Source organism: Varroa destructor, unplaced genomic scaffold (genome assembly GCF_002443255.2).
Source record: "Varroa destructor unplaced genomic scaffold, Vdes_3.0 BEIS01000001.1, whole genome shotgun sequence".
NCBI lineage: Eukaryota > Metazoa > Arthropoda > Arachnida > Mesostigmata > Varroidae > Varroa > Varroa destructor.
In genome coordinates, this window is record NW_019211454.1 from 44,605,008 (window position 1) to 44,621,592 (window position 16,585).

Here is a 16,585-nt window from a genome sequence, read left to right on the forward strand (position 1 = left end):
TATATGTGGTTGTTAATTCTTGTTTTAGTTTCTTTAATTCTTCTTTCTTTTTTCCATGCTCCGCTTTTACTGACCTCTTATTTTCTTAAAATATCGTATTCTCCATACCACCGACATTAGAGCGTCATCGCATAGTTTTTGGTTATACAAAATTATTACTAAAAAAAAAACGTACGATTATGCGCCCTTGGTCACTTTTGCGGTTCGTTCTCTGACTATCTCTTTTCCTTTTTGTGTCTTAGTTCTAGCTACATTTCTGCTTGCCCATCTATTTATTAATAGCGCGTACGTTTAGTTCGACAATTTTTCGTCCTTGTCATCCTGTTAAGGTTTCGTTGTCCATGCCAAAATGTTTAAGACCCTTGTTTGGTCCAACACTCACAACTGTGAAAAAACTATGCCTCATCGAGAGTACTTATTTATGCATCTATTCATTCGTGTATGTTTATGTTTTTTTTTGCCGCCGCCACCACTTGAGTGTAAAGCCTGTAACATCAGTAGCAGTGCCTACGGCCCGGTGCCGGATCTAACAACATGTGGCGGCTCGATACCAACTAATCGGTCTCTTATCCCATCCGTGTCACGGGCACGAGTGTATCGAAGGCGAAGTTAACGGAATCACTACATACCGATTTCGTGTAGTGAGCAAAGCTGCCAGTCTTACAATTAGGATGTTTTGTTGAACGGGTGTGGTAAATAGCCAAGTTGAGGTTTTTTTTCTGCGAAAAAATTAACACGCAACCACTAGAAAGCAAGCTACAACAGACTATATAGATGAAGCCACCATTCATAAAAAATGTCTGCATTTGTCTTAGTGCGAATACGTTGCACAAAAAACGATCCCGTGCAAAAATTCTATAACTATTATATTTGACATTTTCGCGATCTTCGAACCAACGTTACGCGCGCGCTTGATTTTCACATAGGGTAGTGCCACCTGGTAACCCTAGATTATGGAGCGCTGCTGTTACTGGTACGTCGTTACTGACAAGTCTATGTGTACTTATAAACAAACCTTCGATCGATAAAGATATTTCATGAGCGTAAAACACATCTAATTCAAACACAATAAACCAGTTCTGTAAGCCAGATTCGTTGACCGCTTTAAAAAAGAAGTGATTTCCCCACACCACAAGGCGCTCTTATTTATGTGCTCATCTACTGTTTATGTTTCTCTCTATTGCATCCCCAGGGTCAGCCTGCTCTGCATGGCCTTTCCCTTTTCACCTTGTCTGGCTCATTCTTTTCAGTGTAGTGTGGTTTTAAGTAGTACTTCTGTGCACGGCACCTGTCTATTGGGCAAGTAGGTTGGGGTCGTCTTTAGGCGTCTTTTCCTTGGCACCTGCCTGAGCTTGGATTGTTGGTAGTCGTTCAGCTACAGTCGCTCGCTCCTGGAGGAAACGATCGAACTCTGGCGAAGACACTGCCGCTGCTCCACTACGGGCAGTCGTCGATATTGAACCGCTTGCGGCGCCAGCACCATCCCCTACTGCTGTCTTAGGTCCTTCAGAGTCCTGTTAGAAAAATATGCAAATTTGTCGTGACACATTAATATATATGTAATGGATACATAACGAGAGAACGCGTCAAAGAAGAAGGTGAATCATAAAGGTTTGCACAAAGAAAAGTAAACTGTACACTTAAAATGGAACCCAGAATGTTGAATTATACCTGAGCTTCCAGCCACCGTTCCATCTCCTCAAAATCCGTGGCGTTATCAGGAAGGAGGGTTTTCATAGCTTCCGGTGTAGCGAACTAAGCAGCGGACATGTTGGGAAATCGCAATAAGGTCACAGAAATAACAGCACCAATAGTACATACCAATGCGAACCAAATTCATAAATAAAAAAAAGTGGGAGTTCGTGCATAACGTTCGTAACGTTATAAAAATGAAACACAATCGAAACCACCAGTAAAACGAAAAAATCTATTGACTTCTAGATAACAAAGTATGCCTGGACAAATTGTTGGAGGTTGTATATAAGTAAGTCGAACAGTTTTTTGGGGATAAATCTGTAGTGTCAAGCGCATCTATGTTTTTCAACAAAGTACACTAGAATCCGTTAAAAAATATATATATTATATTATATATAAAATGTATATATATTTTTTATATAATATAATATATATTAATATATTTTAAAATTATATATATATATGGTAAAAATAATTTTAAAAAATCTACATCTATGTACATTGCACACTTCAGTCGTTTTCATTCTTAGTCGACAGCGATTCGTTCTCAGATGACAATTCGTCTGCAGAATTATTCAAATACGATACAAAAACGGTCGTTGACATACCGACGATATACGACTGACCGCGTACCTTAGCTGAGAAGGTCCGTGACTGAGCAAAAGCCTCAAATTCGTCGGCATCCCCAGCTGCTCCAACTGGGCCTGCGGAAGTCGTTGCCGTCGCTCCAGCACAATTCTTCGGTTTTGTAGAGCCGTCTGTTGCGCCAGCTTCAACTAGACCTGATTAGAAACAATCGTGGTTATACAAACAACACGCACAGCAGAAAAACGGCAACATGAATCGTTAGCTAGTGGCTATATACTAATTCGTCTTAAAGAGTCTCTACTAATAGTGATTGAACGGTAACTCTTAGCATCTATCAGTGTGGAATACTCATACCTGAGCAAAAATCTCCCAAATAAAAATAGGGTATATTCATGCTACCAATTGGTTTAGCTCAACAAAAGATTCTTGGCCTAAACAAACATGTCCAGCAACATAGATGGTAACCTGTTCGGTAGTGCAGATATTCACTAGAACCGCAGCGAATTCGACAGAGGACAAATACGCACATTCATAAAACTGGCTAAGTAGAGGAAGAAAAACAGAAATCCGTCGTCACCTCACAATGAAACTATGTATGATTTGGCTAGCGTTTACGTGTCCAATATAATCCAGTAACGCTTATTAAAGCCCAGAGTATGTCTATGTTTTTAGATAATGCGTAAATCCGATATTTGGCCTGATTTGGCCCACAACATGGTGTGTGTCATTATATTGTACATGACGTACAACTGCTATACATATCATTTTCGCAATATGCATTTTACTTTCAAACCCCAGAAAGAGGAACGCACACAAGGAAGCCGCACAAACGCTGCTGAGAAAGTAAGAAAGCACTGGTTTTTTTATTTGTTGTTTCTTAAACAAGTTTTATCAAAGAAAAAACGGAGAGAAGATATAAATAAACATAGTTCTAGCTGCTGACGTGAAAATGACATGTTTCACGAAACTTCCGGTTTAAAATAAAACAGAGGACTTTACAACAGTTTTATATAGATAAAGCAATCGTATTTTTAGGGAACTCTAATACAGAAGATAATTTTTCAATGCCGAAAACAACAGCCGGGTTTCTAATAACGACAATAAGGACGAGAAGACAAAAAACTAACAATCCCTATAGCAGTATCAGAAGGTTATCAGAAGGCTATCTAGGTCATCGAAAGAAGAAATGGCGACTGTCGACCACAGCGGCTCATACATTAAACAAATTCATTGGATATATACTTTTTCGTAAAAGTTTTACATTCTCCAGGAGAGACTGAGCCAGATAAAATTGTCACAATTACAGGATCGTTCCGGCACTATGTTTGTGATTCGCCGCAATTAGTCGAATCGAATTAGTGGCTACGACGTTTCAAAAAATGTTGCTCAGCATCGCAACGGCGCGCCCTTCGATGGTTAATTGAAAAATACAAAAAATAAACGAGGAACAGGAAAAACCGGAAGAGATGAACATTGTTTTTTGACTCATTCGTAATATTTTTTTTTAATGTTTAGTCAATTTTATTTTTTCTATAAAAAATCACAAGTATAGCAGTGCAAGAAGGTACTAAGCTAGCCTACGAGCCTATCGTCTTATTGAAAAACGACCTGTGGACGACCTATATTCGCACTCGATGTACGAGCTTTCGTTTAAAGTCTAATACACAGAACCCTAAATAAACAAAAAAAAATAGGACCTCGCTAGTTGTATGCGATCGTACCTGAGCGAGTACATAAAGAAATAAATTATCAATCAAAATCAAACATTCTGAAATTGAAGTAAGAGTACGTTAATTATTTTACCGCGTGTATTAGCTGGTACATGCGAGTGGACGAAATTGACGAAGAACTGATAGCAGAATTAGGAAGTTCACATACCACTGAAGCCTCTGTTGATTCAACTACATATCTTACTACCAAACGTAGCTATGCGTCCTGTCGTTTCTTTAGACAATACTTACTTACAAAACATCGTCTTCAACTGATCTAATTCGCCGATGGTATTTGCTTCTCATAAAAAATAAACCGGCGGTGGATTCGATAACAAAGCGATCGTAAATGGAAATTTTATCGTTAAAAACGAAAGGTTTAGGCCGGAGTCCAGGTCACACTAGTCTGATTTTATAAATGAACGGTTGTAGTTGATGGCAACATATGAACATAGCCAAATAATCATGTTTTGTTTTGGCACTGGGTTTTCGGGCTTCGCTTGACTTTTTTTGTAAATATCCTCCAATCATGATCACTGCATTATGGTATTCTACTGTACATGTATACAATATAGTAACATTGTCTTACAATGCATATTGTTTCATTGTAATTAGTAAGCTACTTGTCTACAATAACTAATTACATATATCGATAAAAACCGGCTTGAATTTTAAGACTTACTAAGACTGTGCAAGCCGCCCGTCGCGCCAGCAACATCTTCGCCGCCAAAGTCAATTAGCGATGCCTGTGCATCCCCCCCCCGAACGGCCCCTGCTGTTGGTGAAGATGGCGTGTCTTTGCTACGTGCTGAATTCAAATGTTGCCCACTAGCACCAGTGACGACGGCCGTGCGTCTTTTCTCGAATCGCTCGTAGCGAGCAAAAAGGCTATTCATTCCATCATTTAACCGAAGAAGTTCGCCTGTAAAAAACAAAACATTGACCCGAATAACCCGTGAAATGCATTACAATGCAACACTCTTAGCGGTTTCATTTAGCGGTAATAGTGTTAGAATAAGGTTCGATGGGTTCTGCTAGAACGGCATCTTGTTTTAAAACACCCATCACACACAGCCAAGCTAGGGCCAAAATGTTACTTTGAAGCACGGTGTAAGAATGAAACAAAAATATCTTAATCTGAGAAAGATTCTAGAAAAACAAATCTCTAACACTACAGATTGATTACTATATATTTATTTGAATTCAACTTTATGGTTCTACAGATATATAATAGTATAATCTATGGGTTATACTCAAAAGTATCTACCGATTCTTGCTAGATAAAAATGCGGTGCGGAAGAGTCAAATCACTTACTGGTGATTTCCTCGTTGGCAACTTTGTCAACGAGATCAACGAGTCTCGTTTGCATAGCGTGGCAAGTTTTTTGAAGTTCTTGTAAAAACTCCCAGTCGCGAGGATGTTCTCGACCAGGCTCCAAATCACTGAGCATCTCGCTGAACACCTAGAAGGAGTAATATATGCGCAAACGCCTTAACTCCTCCTGAATCCCGCTTAATTTATAAAAACAAAAAACTATTGGTATGTCTGTAATAGCGTTCTCTCAACTCCACAACACTGCTTTCAGAATCTTTTCCGCTACCTACCTCATGTCGCTTTTTTTTTAAGTTTTTTTTGCGCAAAGTAGTTACAATAGATCTATAATTGCGAAGCTATTCATGTAAATACAATGAGCAATTACGCTTGTAAAGATCCATATACAATGAGAACAATTTATTCATATTTAAATTAAAAAAATGGTCTAAGTGTATTTTTATTCAAGTTCCTTTTTCCCGCTTACCTTCGTAGACATTAGGTAAATATCTAACTGCGCATGATTACATGGGATAATTACCTGCATATTTCGCCGAACGGCCACAAACTCCTGAAGGAGTTTAGTTGTCTGCTCGCGATTTAGAGGTATTGGGGTCGACGGTAAAAGTTCGCCGTGCATTGCCGAACCCGTCATTCGTACTGATGAAACGGATGATACTCGGGAGTCGGTCTACTTTGTCTCAAGTGTATGTATCAATGCAAAATGAACATAGATAAGTGTATGAATAAATAATTCCATCAGACAGAACAAGTGCCTTTAGCTTGAATAAATCCAAGGTGTTTCGGCCACCAAGACTTTACGAAAAACTTACTTGTATAATTTGAAATCGGGTAGAGTAACTTAACAGTTTAGGTACACAAATGATGAATATGAGTGAGCTGCTATATTCTATGTTGCGTAGGCTGACCTGCGGTAGTACACTTCTCTGCGGGGTGTGAATAGGCACCATCGTCTCAAGATCTGCGGCGGGAAACTCAACACCCTTGGCCTTTAAGTCGTTATACACCTGAACGACGCCTTGCATTTCTGGATTACTACGGAATGCCGCCGCCCAGTTCTGGATGAGTGATAGAACCTTCTCTTGAACCGCTGTAGGCGGATCATTTTTAGGTCCTATCAGTTTAAACAGGTCTTGAACGAAGTCTTTTTGACTCACCACTAAGTGAAAGCGTCGGCCGCAGTTTTTAACGCACGTTTCCAACACCTGCGAGTTGCACCCAAAATTGCATACAATATATGAGTAGTTAAATGTAGGTATGACTAATGCAATGAAAAATTTATGCAAATCAAATCAATTCAATCGTTTTGTTGAGATAAATTACACAATTAAGTTTTTTAAAGCACAAGACGTTTACACAGATTTCTCGACCGCAAATCATTATAGATCACATACATACTCGAAACAAAGACGCCTCTATGATTTAGGTACTTACCGTAAGTGTGTACATGACGACTGTGTAATTTTTGCCTGCATTAGTCATCAATCGCTTTCGAATAGCTTTCACCGCATCCTTCGGGCCCTCATCGGTGTCTGCAATGATATCGCAAATTTCCATGTTGAGGGCCCAATTTTCAGACGCTAACGATCCATCTGTAGCTTGTTCTGTAACCACAATAATGCGTCGACATTTGACTTACCAAAACGAGCTCTTTACCCTTAAATAAATGGTAGCATATATCAAGAAATTTAGATTCTCTAATAATAGATAGATTTTATACGCTATTTTCGATCAGTTTAAACGTCATATGAATTTTTCATCTATTATATACAAAAAACAGGAACAAAGGTTAGCCAGACACAAGTTTTACTTCCTACCATCCGATGATCCATTCGCCTGATACCCAGGCTTGTTTACCGAAAATAAGCTACATAAGTCATGGTATCACTGAGCCAACATGTAGTATCAATGCCACAGTGCTGCTTTATTCGTTATATCTAGGCCTAAGACAGATTCCTGGGCAGCGATTTGAAGTCTAGTTGACGGATGTACGTGCTGTAATGTTCTACGCTCTTTGCTCCGGCAAAAACGGTATCAAACATTTTCTGGCGTTCCCCTAAATTGGCCCTTTAGTAAATTTAATTTGTATCAAACAAAAACCTTACAAATGAGCAATATGACAATTTACAATGACTCAGCAATGCTAATACTTTATTATATTTGCAGGAAGGCTCCGTTATTAGGAAATATTATAAGAAACAAGAAAAATAGATCGTTATCATTAATTTTTTTGATAAACGTTTGATAATAAACGTTTTCTTGGAAATGAAGAGAAACAGTGCTTGGTGCATCCGACCGACGCAGTGTGTAAAGCGAATCAAACGTTACGCAGACACTAGCATCGCGGTTAATGCAGTTGTAAAATAACTTAGTTCTTTTTGCTTTTGATGAACAGATAATTAAAACGACATAGTGGTGATCTATACTTGTTACAGCTTCAAACTTTTTCATAGAATGGTTGACGTCTACTACCAAGTGGCAGAACACGCAGTACTAGACACTATTGTAGCGCGCAGTGTAGTTGGATATATCAACACAGATAGCATCTGTTATGAGAAGCATCAATTATCTCATGATATATACAAGTAAACTCATATAAAGCAAAACGTATGCTTGCGCTACCTGGAACACATGGTATAGGACAGCAATTTGCTCCAATCAAAGTAGAGTAAGCGGGCATAGAAGATATAATTTATAAGATTGTAAAAAAATTTCTAGCACTTTCTGGACACCGCCTAACTACGATGGGACATCTAATATCGATCTATATGCCCTTGATCGGCACGGCATTCAGTGTCACCTTAGTTAAATCAGATATATTTCGCAATTATAGACGCAAGAAAACCATCCTCGAGTACCATAGTGCAGGACAACAAGCAATGTATGAACCCGAGAAGTTTAAGCGGTACGTTTACTACTAGTGGATAATACCTACAGCTATTTAAAGAAGGTGGACCAAGCATCCACAGTATTAAGCAAACAAAACCAAAGCAAGCAATGATCTTTTCGAATAAGCGGCAAAAATTGTAGCTATTGTTGTTAATAAATCAAGGTACTATTCGGGGTCCTTAAAATATCACGAGCAGGCTTCTCAATATTTGCTTGTAAAGTTCTCGTATTCTTATCTAAAAGCGCGATTGGTCTGCAAAACTTGTTGTTGTTGTAAGGGCAGTTTATGAACAAAGCATCAATAAAACGTCCGAGAGGTCATTCTAATTTTCCCAAAGCGGATAGGGATGTCTATGCGACTAAATTCTACACTTGAATTGGTACTAGTATGGGGCTTACATATTAAGAGTCGAACTTCTGCTTTTCAGTTTTTCCTTCACATATCGATAAATACCTAGTGTTGGCACAGCCTAACGTTGCATTATTAGAGTAAAAGAGATTCCATCTGATGCTGTAGTGAAAAAAATTTTAGACAAATTAATACACTTGAAATTATTCCACGAAATGGGTACATTGCCTTATAATCTGAAAGCCACGCAGTATTCAGACGGTTGTATGGAACTGGGTAAATATTAAACAATTCGCAATCAATAAACCCTTGCAAACATTCATCCTGGTTTTCAAATCCTTCTTAACATAAATGCCACAGCGACTTGCAACAAGATTTGGTTGAAGCCAAATTTATATTCGACAAGGCCCGAAAATAATCCATGCATAATTTCTTGTGCCATGCGATTCAGTAAACTTTTGTCAAACCAAACAAGAATTGGCGTAAACAATGTCAGCGTAATTGGCATGAAGTGAATAGCGCGTGTTCTCCGACGGATGTCATTGTTTCCACCGCATCGTATAATACCGATTAAGTGGCAGACCCTACGAATATGTAAAAAGTGTTTGTAAAATGGTCTAGTGCTAAAAGCTACTACAGCGGAGTGCATCAATAACAAGGGGTTGAGAGTAATTAGCCCTAGTTTACTTATTTGTCGGTACGACGGGAAGGCGATAGAAGCAGGAAGGGTGACGTCAACGGAGTGCTCTGTAATAACTACAGGGTCGTCAACGTGCGCAACAACCGTAAACCAAATAAGCTCTATGAGACTCTACGCAATAATGACTTATTTCGGTGGCACACAAATAGACCAGATAATATTCTCGATGCAAATATTCACTACAACTGTTGGATAATCCCTTTAAACGCTCAGATGCGGTGCTGACATATATATATATATATATATATGCATCACTCTAATTATAACGTGACACGATGAAGCCTTTACAAACGGAAATAAAAACACACTTGAACTCGAACCTGAATAAACAGAATAGCGTCTCGTGTACCAGTTGATAAGTAAAAAGTTCAGACTTAGCTCAACATTTTACAGCTGGAATATTATATATTACATACATATTGGCACTCAACTAGAAAAATAGCACTTTACTCACACAATACTCATACAAACGACGATTACGCTCAAATGATGGCTCGTAATGTGCATTACATCACCAATACCAAGTCAGCAGTATTGAACTTGGCTGAATTGAAACCAACTTCGTTAATTATATAAACGATAATAGGTGTCGATTAGTGATAGGCCAAAGGAATACCTATTAATTTTCCTCATTGTACGACCTAAAATAAGTATAAAAATAAAAACATGTCCGTGAGAGACTAAGAGCTCAAGTTTTCATTGTCAGCTTTCTAAAGCTTTATGTTAATGACCCAGAATTCATAGTACTATTCAAAATATTTCTTCGAATTATCGCTAAAATAATAGTAAAGATAAAAATAAAGTAATCGAGTCAAAATTTTTATTTTCTTATAGGGTTCTTCAGAAAGCTTCAATATATATCGCTAAGCAGCTCTATGAACCCCAGAAATAAGCCCGGAGGGGGAGTAACGGTAAGACCTTTCATAAGCGATAAGGCAGATCAACTTCAAATTTTTCCAAGGTAAGAAGATTATTTAAAATAATCTGGATTTTTCAGTACGATGATGTTATCTTGTTAGAGCTAAAACCTCAAGGAATAGCAAGCTATCCGTGGTAAGCTAAGCCACCAACAATGGTTAGTTACTATATCTGGTAGGTATATAATACCTGTTTACTATAAGAGACAGTATGTTTGTCGAACGACAAATATCAAGTGCGTTCTACCGAAATATATAATGAACTTATTGCTCACTTATTAACTTTGGTTATGTGAAGAATTACCAAGAGACATTGACCAAATTGGATCGCTTCGGTATGCGTTCTTAACAAACAAAAACAACATAAAAATTATGCGAATCCTTGTAACAATTGCCCAGTTGAAAAAGAAATGTATCCTTGTTATGAAAAAAAAAACATCCAGCAAATTCAATGCCGAACAAAGCAAAAATTAATTGTCTAGCAAAAAAAAAAAAATATATATATATATATATATATATATATATGCGTTTTGAAATCAGCAATTAAAAAAAAACTTAATATACGGAGAAACAAGCTGGCATTGTGCTGCTTAGTTGATTCCGTGACCGATTTTTTAAGTGTTGTGAGAAATATTAAGTTTCACAATAACGTTTGTAGGACTCTCGGGGAAGACCAAATTGCTGGTCATCCCCAAGAGTCATCATTTTTAGCATTAACATTATATCGGTATTTTATTTAGATGTAAATATTCTATCTAGATTGCATACTCATATGATCGAACATTTAATTTTAACCGAGCCACAATGACAATAAAAATGAAAATCTCAAACAAGGGAAAATATATTTCCAGGCTTATTTAATATATATATATATATATATATATATATATATATGCCATGAAATGATAAAATAATCTAATATCCTGTTTTTTTGAATACGTAGAAAGAGTCTTACTGATTCAAATACTATCAAGTAACTGCCTGTGATTTCAAGGAATCCCATACTTCCATTAACTCCAAAATAGTCTTCTACTCGTTATACATATACTCGCTTGAGTTAATTACAGATGCAAACAAATATGTATAACATGTTCCGTTCATAAGCTACTCTCATATTATTTTATTACTATTATATTCAGGCTTCAGCCTTTGGGACGAGGCAAAAAAGTCAAAACACGAATATTTGGTAAGGGACAAGTTTATCTGTGACTGGAAAACATTTGTTAAATCAAGTTATTGCTAAGATTATAACTATGGCGAAAAGTAAACGTTCATCTATGCAGAATAATGTAGAATATGCTATATGTTGTTAGTATTTTTACTTACTAAGCAGGCTGACTCATGACTTCATCAAAATAACAGTATCTATAATACAGTAAACTATATAACTCAAAGAGCTCGGTGTATCTATTTTTATCGCAACAACTACAAATATAATTTTACCTTTATTTATGAAAGCTCTGCTATGAGGATCTAAGAAAAGAGTGGATAAATAAGACACATAACTCCGATATGGAATCTTCGTTATTTGTTTCGCTGCACTGTACTAGATTCGTCTTCAATTAGCTCGTCATAAATTCATACTGCAGTATATAGCGTATTTCACCAATATATTTCAAATTTTGAATAAAAATCAGGTCAATTTACGGAAAAAAATTAACTCCAAAAGAAGTAAACCTATTAGCTTTGAGTTCTCATCAATTCAGAGCACAACTGGGTTGACTTTTCATGATGCTCATCGTACACTTCTTAGGGAACGAGAACATTGATTAGAGTTTAAGTAGAAATGATTTAAAAAGAAATCGTTTATATCATGTCCTTTTATCTATCCATTGAGGTGGACGTAATGTAAGGTAAACGTAGAGGCGAAGAGTAGGTACAAAGGTGAATGCGACTAAAGACAGTATTTAGTCAATCAAAATGTTGCTGCACCATTCAACATTTACTGATATGTGCACGAAGGTCAATGATTTTAAACTGTTTGGTCTTATTATTTCGTCTTTTTCAGAATTAAGTCGTCTATGAGTGATAATTCTGTCGTATTTTCGGGAATTACAATTAGAACTCACTATAAACTTTGACGCTTACATCCATTGTTTTCCGCCTATTTTTTGGTCTGACACAGTTGCAAACAATAGCGAGAATCTGGTAACATTACAAAGTATATGATCCTTATCGTGACGTAACACTTCGCTCGAATGCGTTATGGCACTTAGGAATATATTATCTATCGCCAGGAATAATTGCGAACACCTATAGATATCGTTGTCAAATTAATCGCCCGCCTTAGTTATTCATTTAACACCGATTACGCTTGGCTATCAGAAGATTATAAGTTTATATAATAAATTAATGTCACTTACAATTTAGAAAATTTTTAAAATACGGCTCGGGTCGCCGCAAGAAATTTAGCATTTCGATTTTTGAATTTTGTGGCAAAAATAAGGTCAGAGAACGATGGCATAAAAAAGGGGTTCTACACAGCATGTTGCTTTGTTTGTTTTATATAATGCCAAAATTGTCGTTTTCGCATATGAAGCCATTATGAAAAAGCGAATATTAATATTACAAAAATTACGTAGGTATGTACTACAAAAGGTGAAATGGTAATTTTTAGATTTTTAGAACCTTCAGTTAGATGCAAAACATGAATCATACTTCAGCATACAATACTATGTATATATATACATCTAGATATACACATATATACATACATACAGAACAACTAACCAGAGAGTTATTTCAGAGTAAAAATTTTCATGTGGAGGCTAATCTATATATATGTATAAGTTTCACATCGTATAAATTGCTCAACGATGAAATGCAGCATTCTGCATAACGATTTCTCACGTTCGCAGAATTATTGTAGAAATCGAACAAATTGAAGAGTTGCTTTCATAGGAATTGTATCAACTATAACCACTTATGGTCGAGGCGTCAGTGTAAAAGTATCACGTAATGCTATGCCTCTGTACACAATGACTGGTTATGCTATCGGTCGACACAATGATTATAATGAAATCGCTACTCAGTTAGTAATCGCTGAAATTTTGTTCGTTGTTTTCAGACTTTCCATGGTGTCAACTGCGTGGTTTGGCTGGCTTCGAGCCGAACACATTACGAGAATAGAATGAACGTAAACATATAATATGAAGTGGGTGAGAGTGATTTTCAAAAATGCCTAGAATGCCAGTTAGGTAGACAATTCTGCGATGCTTAAATAAATCGATAATAACTCAGGATTTGTTGCGTCAGTATCATCATAATGGTGATGATAATGCAGTGACCTATCCCCTTACTGTCACACGCATAAATATGCTTGAACGATTTTGTCCCTCCTGCATTCATTCCTCTGATTATTCCCAGTTTAATCCAGTTAAAAACATCTCTATTTGCAGGCGCCGCGTTTTTTAAAGTGGCGACCATAACAATAGAAGAAATGACGCGTATAGCGTGTACGTTAAGCGTGAAACTGTTCAATGCGTATAGAGCTATTGACATTCTACATTTGAATAAATCGGCTCATCAGTCAATGGCAGGAGTATAAAATGTTATCGTGATGCACGAGACTCGCACTTGAACTGCTATAATACCACTTTGCACAGGAAGTGCTAGCGTTCGCTAACTTGCGCTTCAATGATAACTAAACAAACAGCACAATAGGCAACATAGGGGCTAAATTACTGTGGCATAGCCCTCAGCGTCTGAGCATATTTTTGCCTAAAGGTAAACATATCCAGTAATAATAATCGTCATTGTAATAATAGTAATTATAAATGGCATATGAAACAGACATGCGTGTGACGCCTAGAAATAAACTACCATCAGGAGACAATGACGAACTCAAAATCAAAAACATAAGATGCGTTATTTGTTTGCGTTGTTAGCGCGCTATTCAGCGCTGCACTGCAATCAATCAGAGTTAGTATCAAAAACATACGTGATGTTCATCCACGCCAAACGTTCGAATATGGCCGCTACCCTGATAGCCCGTTTACTAAAAAGTACGTATTAAAAGGTTTCAGCTTTCAACACCAATAGTCCAATCCGCATTCGAACAACGATCATCGCAGAAACAATGTCCTGCTAGCATCACAAGAACCTACTTCAATTCACGACATATTTGAGAACGGTTTCTTTTTTTTCTACTTACCTTTACTTGAAACTAGTTTAACCGTAATACACAAAACAACTATAAATAAAGAACAAATGATACAAAACTCGTGAATTTACCAGATATCAGCAGAAGTGGTTACCAATGCAGTTAGCTGACATCAAGCTTCATCAATATGACTTTGATAATCTACTGATAGATCCAAAGACATAGTGGGATGTGTACAGCAAAATAATTAGGGTGTTAGAGGGGAAGTTTGCAAAAAGCTTAACAAGCCTTTTGATTGGGGATATCTAATTTAAATGGTGGAAACTAATACAACAAATGAAAAATATTCCTTGATTTTATTATTAAGAAATATTAACGAAAAAAGCTGTTCTTTGCTCTCATCTACTCAGATCTTCGACATCAATTCATATAACTAAAGTTCAATCTGTTACAAAAACACAACACATGAAGCATTAACTAGTTGTAAAAAGTCATAATAAATTATTGCTAACACTTATCGACGCGTTTGCTACGAATACCATCTTCCCTTACAACCGAAACTCAAATACATTGACAAACGCAAAAGCTATGATTTCTGTTTGGTGACAACTGAGCGACACGCTTCAGTGGGATGGAGCCGGATATCATTGATAGTCACAAGTTAGAATGGCGCTTACAACAGTTAAGGAGTTATCTATCGATTATAAAGACGCCAGCCAAAATCTGGGATGGATGCTTTCATGGGGTACGATTTCGCTTTAGGTTGCGCGAACAATTCCGTAGCACCTTCTCTGAACTTATCATCGTTCTCTAATGAATCTCTAACGGCCCGCACTGCAGTGAGACTTTAGTGTTGCTTAGACTTTTGCAAGCTTGGCCCACTAACGCAGGGTACTCGTCTAGTATATAACATATATTTGTTTTCGCGTGCGGAAGCATGTAATTCATCTACTCCAGGTAAACCAGCTATTAATAATGTTATGCAGGTTGGAGACTCCCCACGGGGTCAACAGCACATGCACGTTATTCTTGTCATTTATAATGATAATCAAGCAAGATAAATAAGTTTGCTATTCAATGAGGAAAATGTTCAGTCATAATGACTCATTAAGAAATATGAAAACGCAGTCTTTATCATACGTTCAAACTTAGTCATATTGCGCAATAAAGATTACCTTTAAAGGCATGCATCGGTTTGTCCAAAAGCTACGCATGAATTCAGAAATCGGAAATTATGGATTAATGTCTTCGCAATGTCAATGAATTCACAAACTTTTTTCAGCACAATATTGTAGGCTTTTGAGAACGAGACAGCAGTATGCGGATTTAGCAGCTGTGGATGGATATAACTGAAACATTAATTGAACCAATAGTTTATTCTGCACTATTATACTAAAGTACGTCTCTTAGTAAATATTATACGAAGGATCAAGATTTCTTTATAAATACATTAGTTTGAAAGACATAGTTGAAAGAAGGAAGAGCCACACCTGTTCTAAACTTGAACGGTATTTGGTAGGATGAGCAGGTTGAACCCTCATATTTCCTTGCTTCTAAATTAAGAACATACGGATTAATACATTAGGTCCCGTCAACATGTATTATTCAACTTACGTAAATAGAGAAAGTTGTTTAAACGTTATAGTACATTACACCTGAAAAAATTTTAAGTGGCGGGGTGATGCGCGTGTTGTTCTGACATAGGTGATTTCTGAAAAACGATACTTTTCCTCTTCTTCCGTTTGTTTAGCATTGACTTCCACTATCATACGGCACGTTTTATTAATCACCATCCTTTTCTATCCTCCCATGATGTCCAACAGCACAGTGTACGTTATTGCTGTTATAACGTAGAAATGGCATTTACGAGTAACTACATAAAAAATAACAGACTGTTTTCATCTGGTCACCTGGAGACATTTAGCAGAATCACAAACCACTACAGACTATCATTTTTGTTGTAAAAATCAACTACATGCAAGATTGATTACAAATCGTTTACTATAGCCATCGACGTTGTTACATAAAATTCGCAGTAATATAGGACAGTTAACAGCAACAACTATTCAGGTTATAGTATACGACAAATTAGTAATCAAAAATGTAAAGTTCCAACTGCCATTACTTTAATGTTAATAAGCTGGCGTACCGGTTCTGAAGCAGCCGTATAGCGAAAGCCAACCCGCTACGCATACATCGATATATCACGGTGTCATTGTATGATCTAAGCAAGTTCAAGATTACTTTTTATTTTATCTATGTTTATGTCATTTTTTATAGACGTAGTCATATTATATATATAT

The 16,585-nt window shown here is 36.9% G+C and overlaps 1 protein-coding gene across 2 annotated transcripts in view; it reads right to left on the bottom strand.

Annotated features, from left to right (window-relative positions):
• Positions 1-1,288: 1,288 nt before the first annotated feature.
• LOC111253687 (TOM1-like protein 2) overlaps positions 1,289-16,585 on the bottom strand; it is a 16,632-nt gene continuing 1,335 nt past the window's right edge. Inside the window, exons 2-9 of one of the 2 annotated variants that reach the window (XM_086980861.1) lie at positions 6,760-6,857; positions 6,234-6,530; positions 5,846-5,995; positions 5,308-5,455; positions 4,675-4,914; positions 2,329-2,477; positions 1,672-1,755; positions 1,289-1,514 (exon numbers count right to left, since the gene is read on the bottom strand). In XM_086980861.1, the coding sequence (XP_086836987.1) occupies positions 1,293-1,514; positions 1,672-1,755; positions 2,329-2,477; positions 4,675-4,914; positions 5,308-5,455; positions 5,846-5,995; positions 6,234-6,530; positions 6,760-6,807 (1,338 nt within the window). In that variant the 5' untranslated portion in view covers positions 6,808-6,857 and the 3' untranslated portion in view covers positions 1,289-1,292. Of the gene's footprint in view, positions 1,515-1,671; positions 1,756-2,328; positions 2,478-4,674; positions 4,915-5,307; positions 5,456-5,845; positions 5,996-6,233; positions 6,531-6,759; positions 6,930-16,585 lie in introns of both variants that reach the window. The other variant, XM_022813503.2, reaches the window with a different exon arrangement.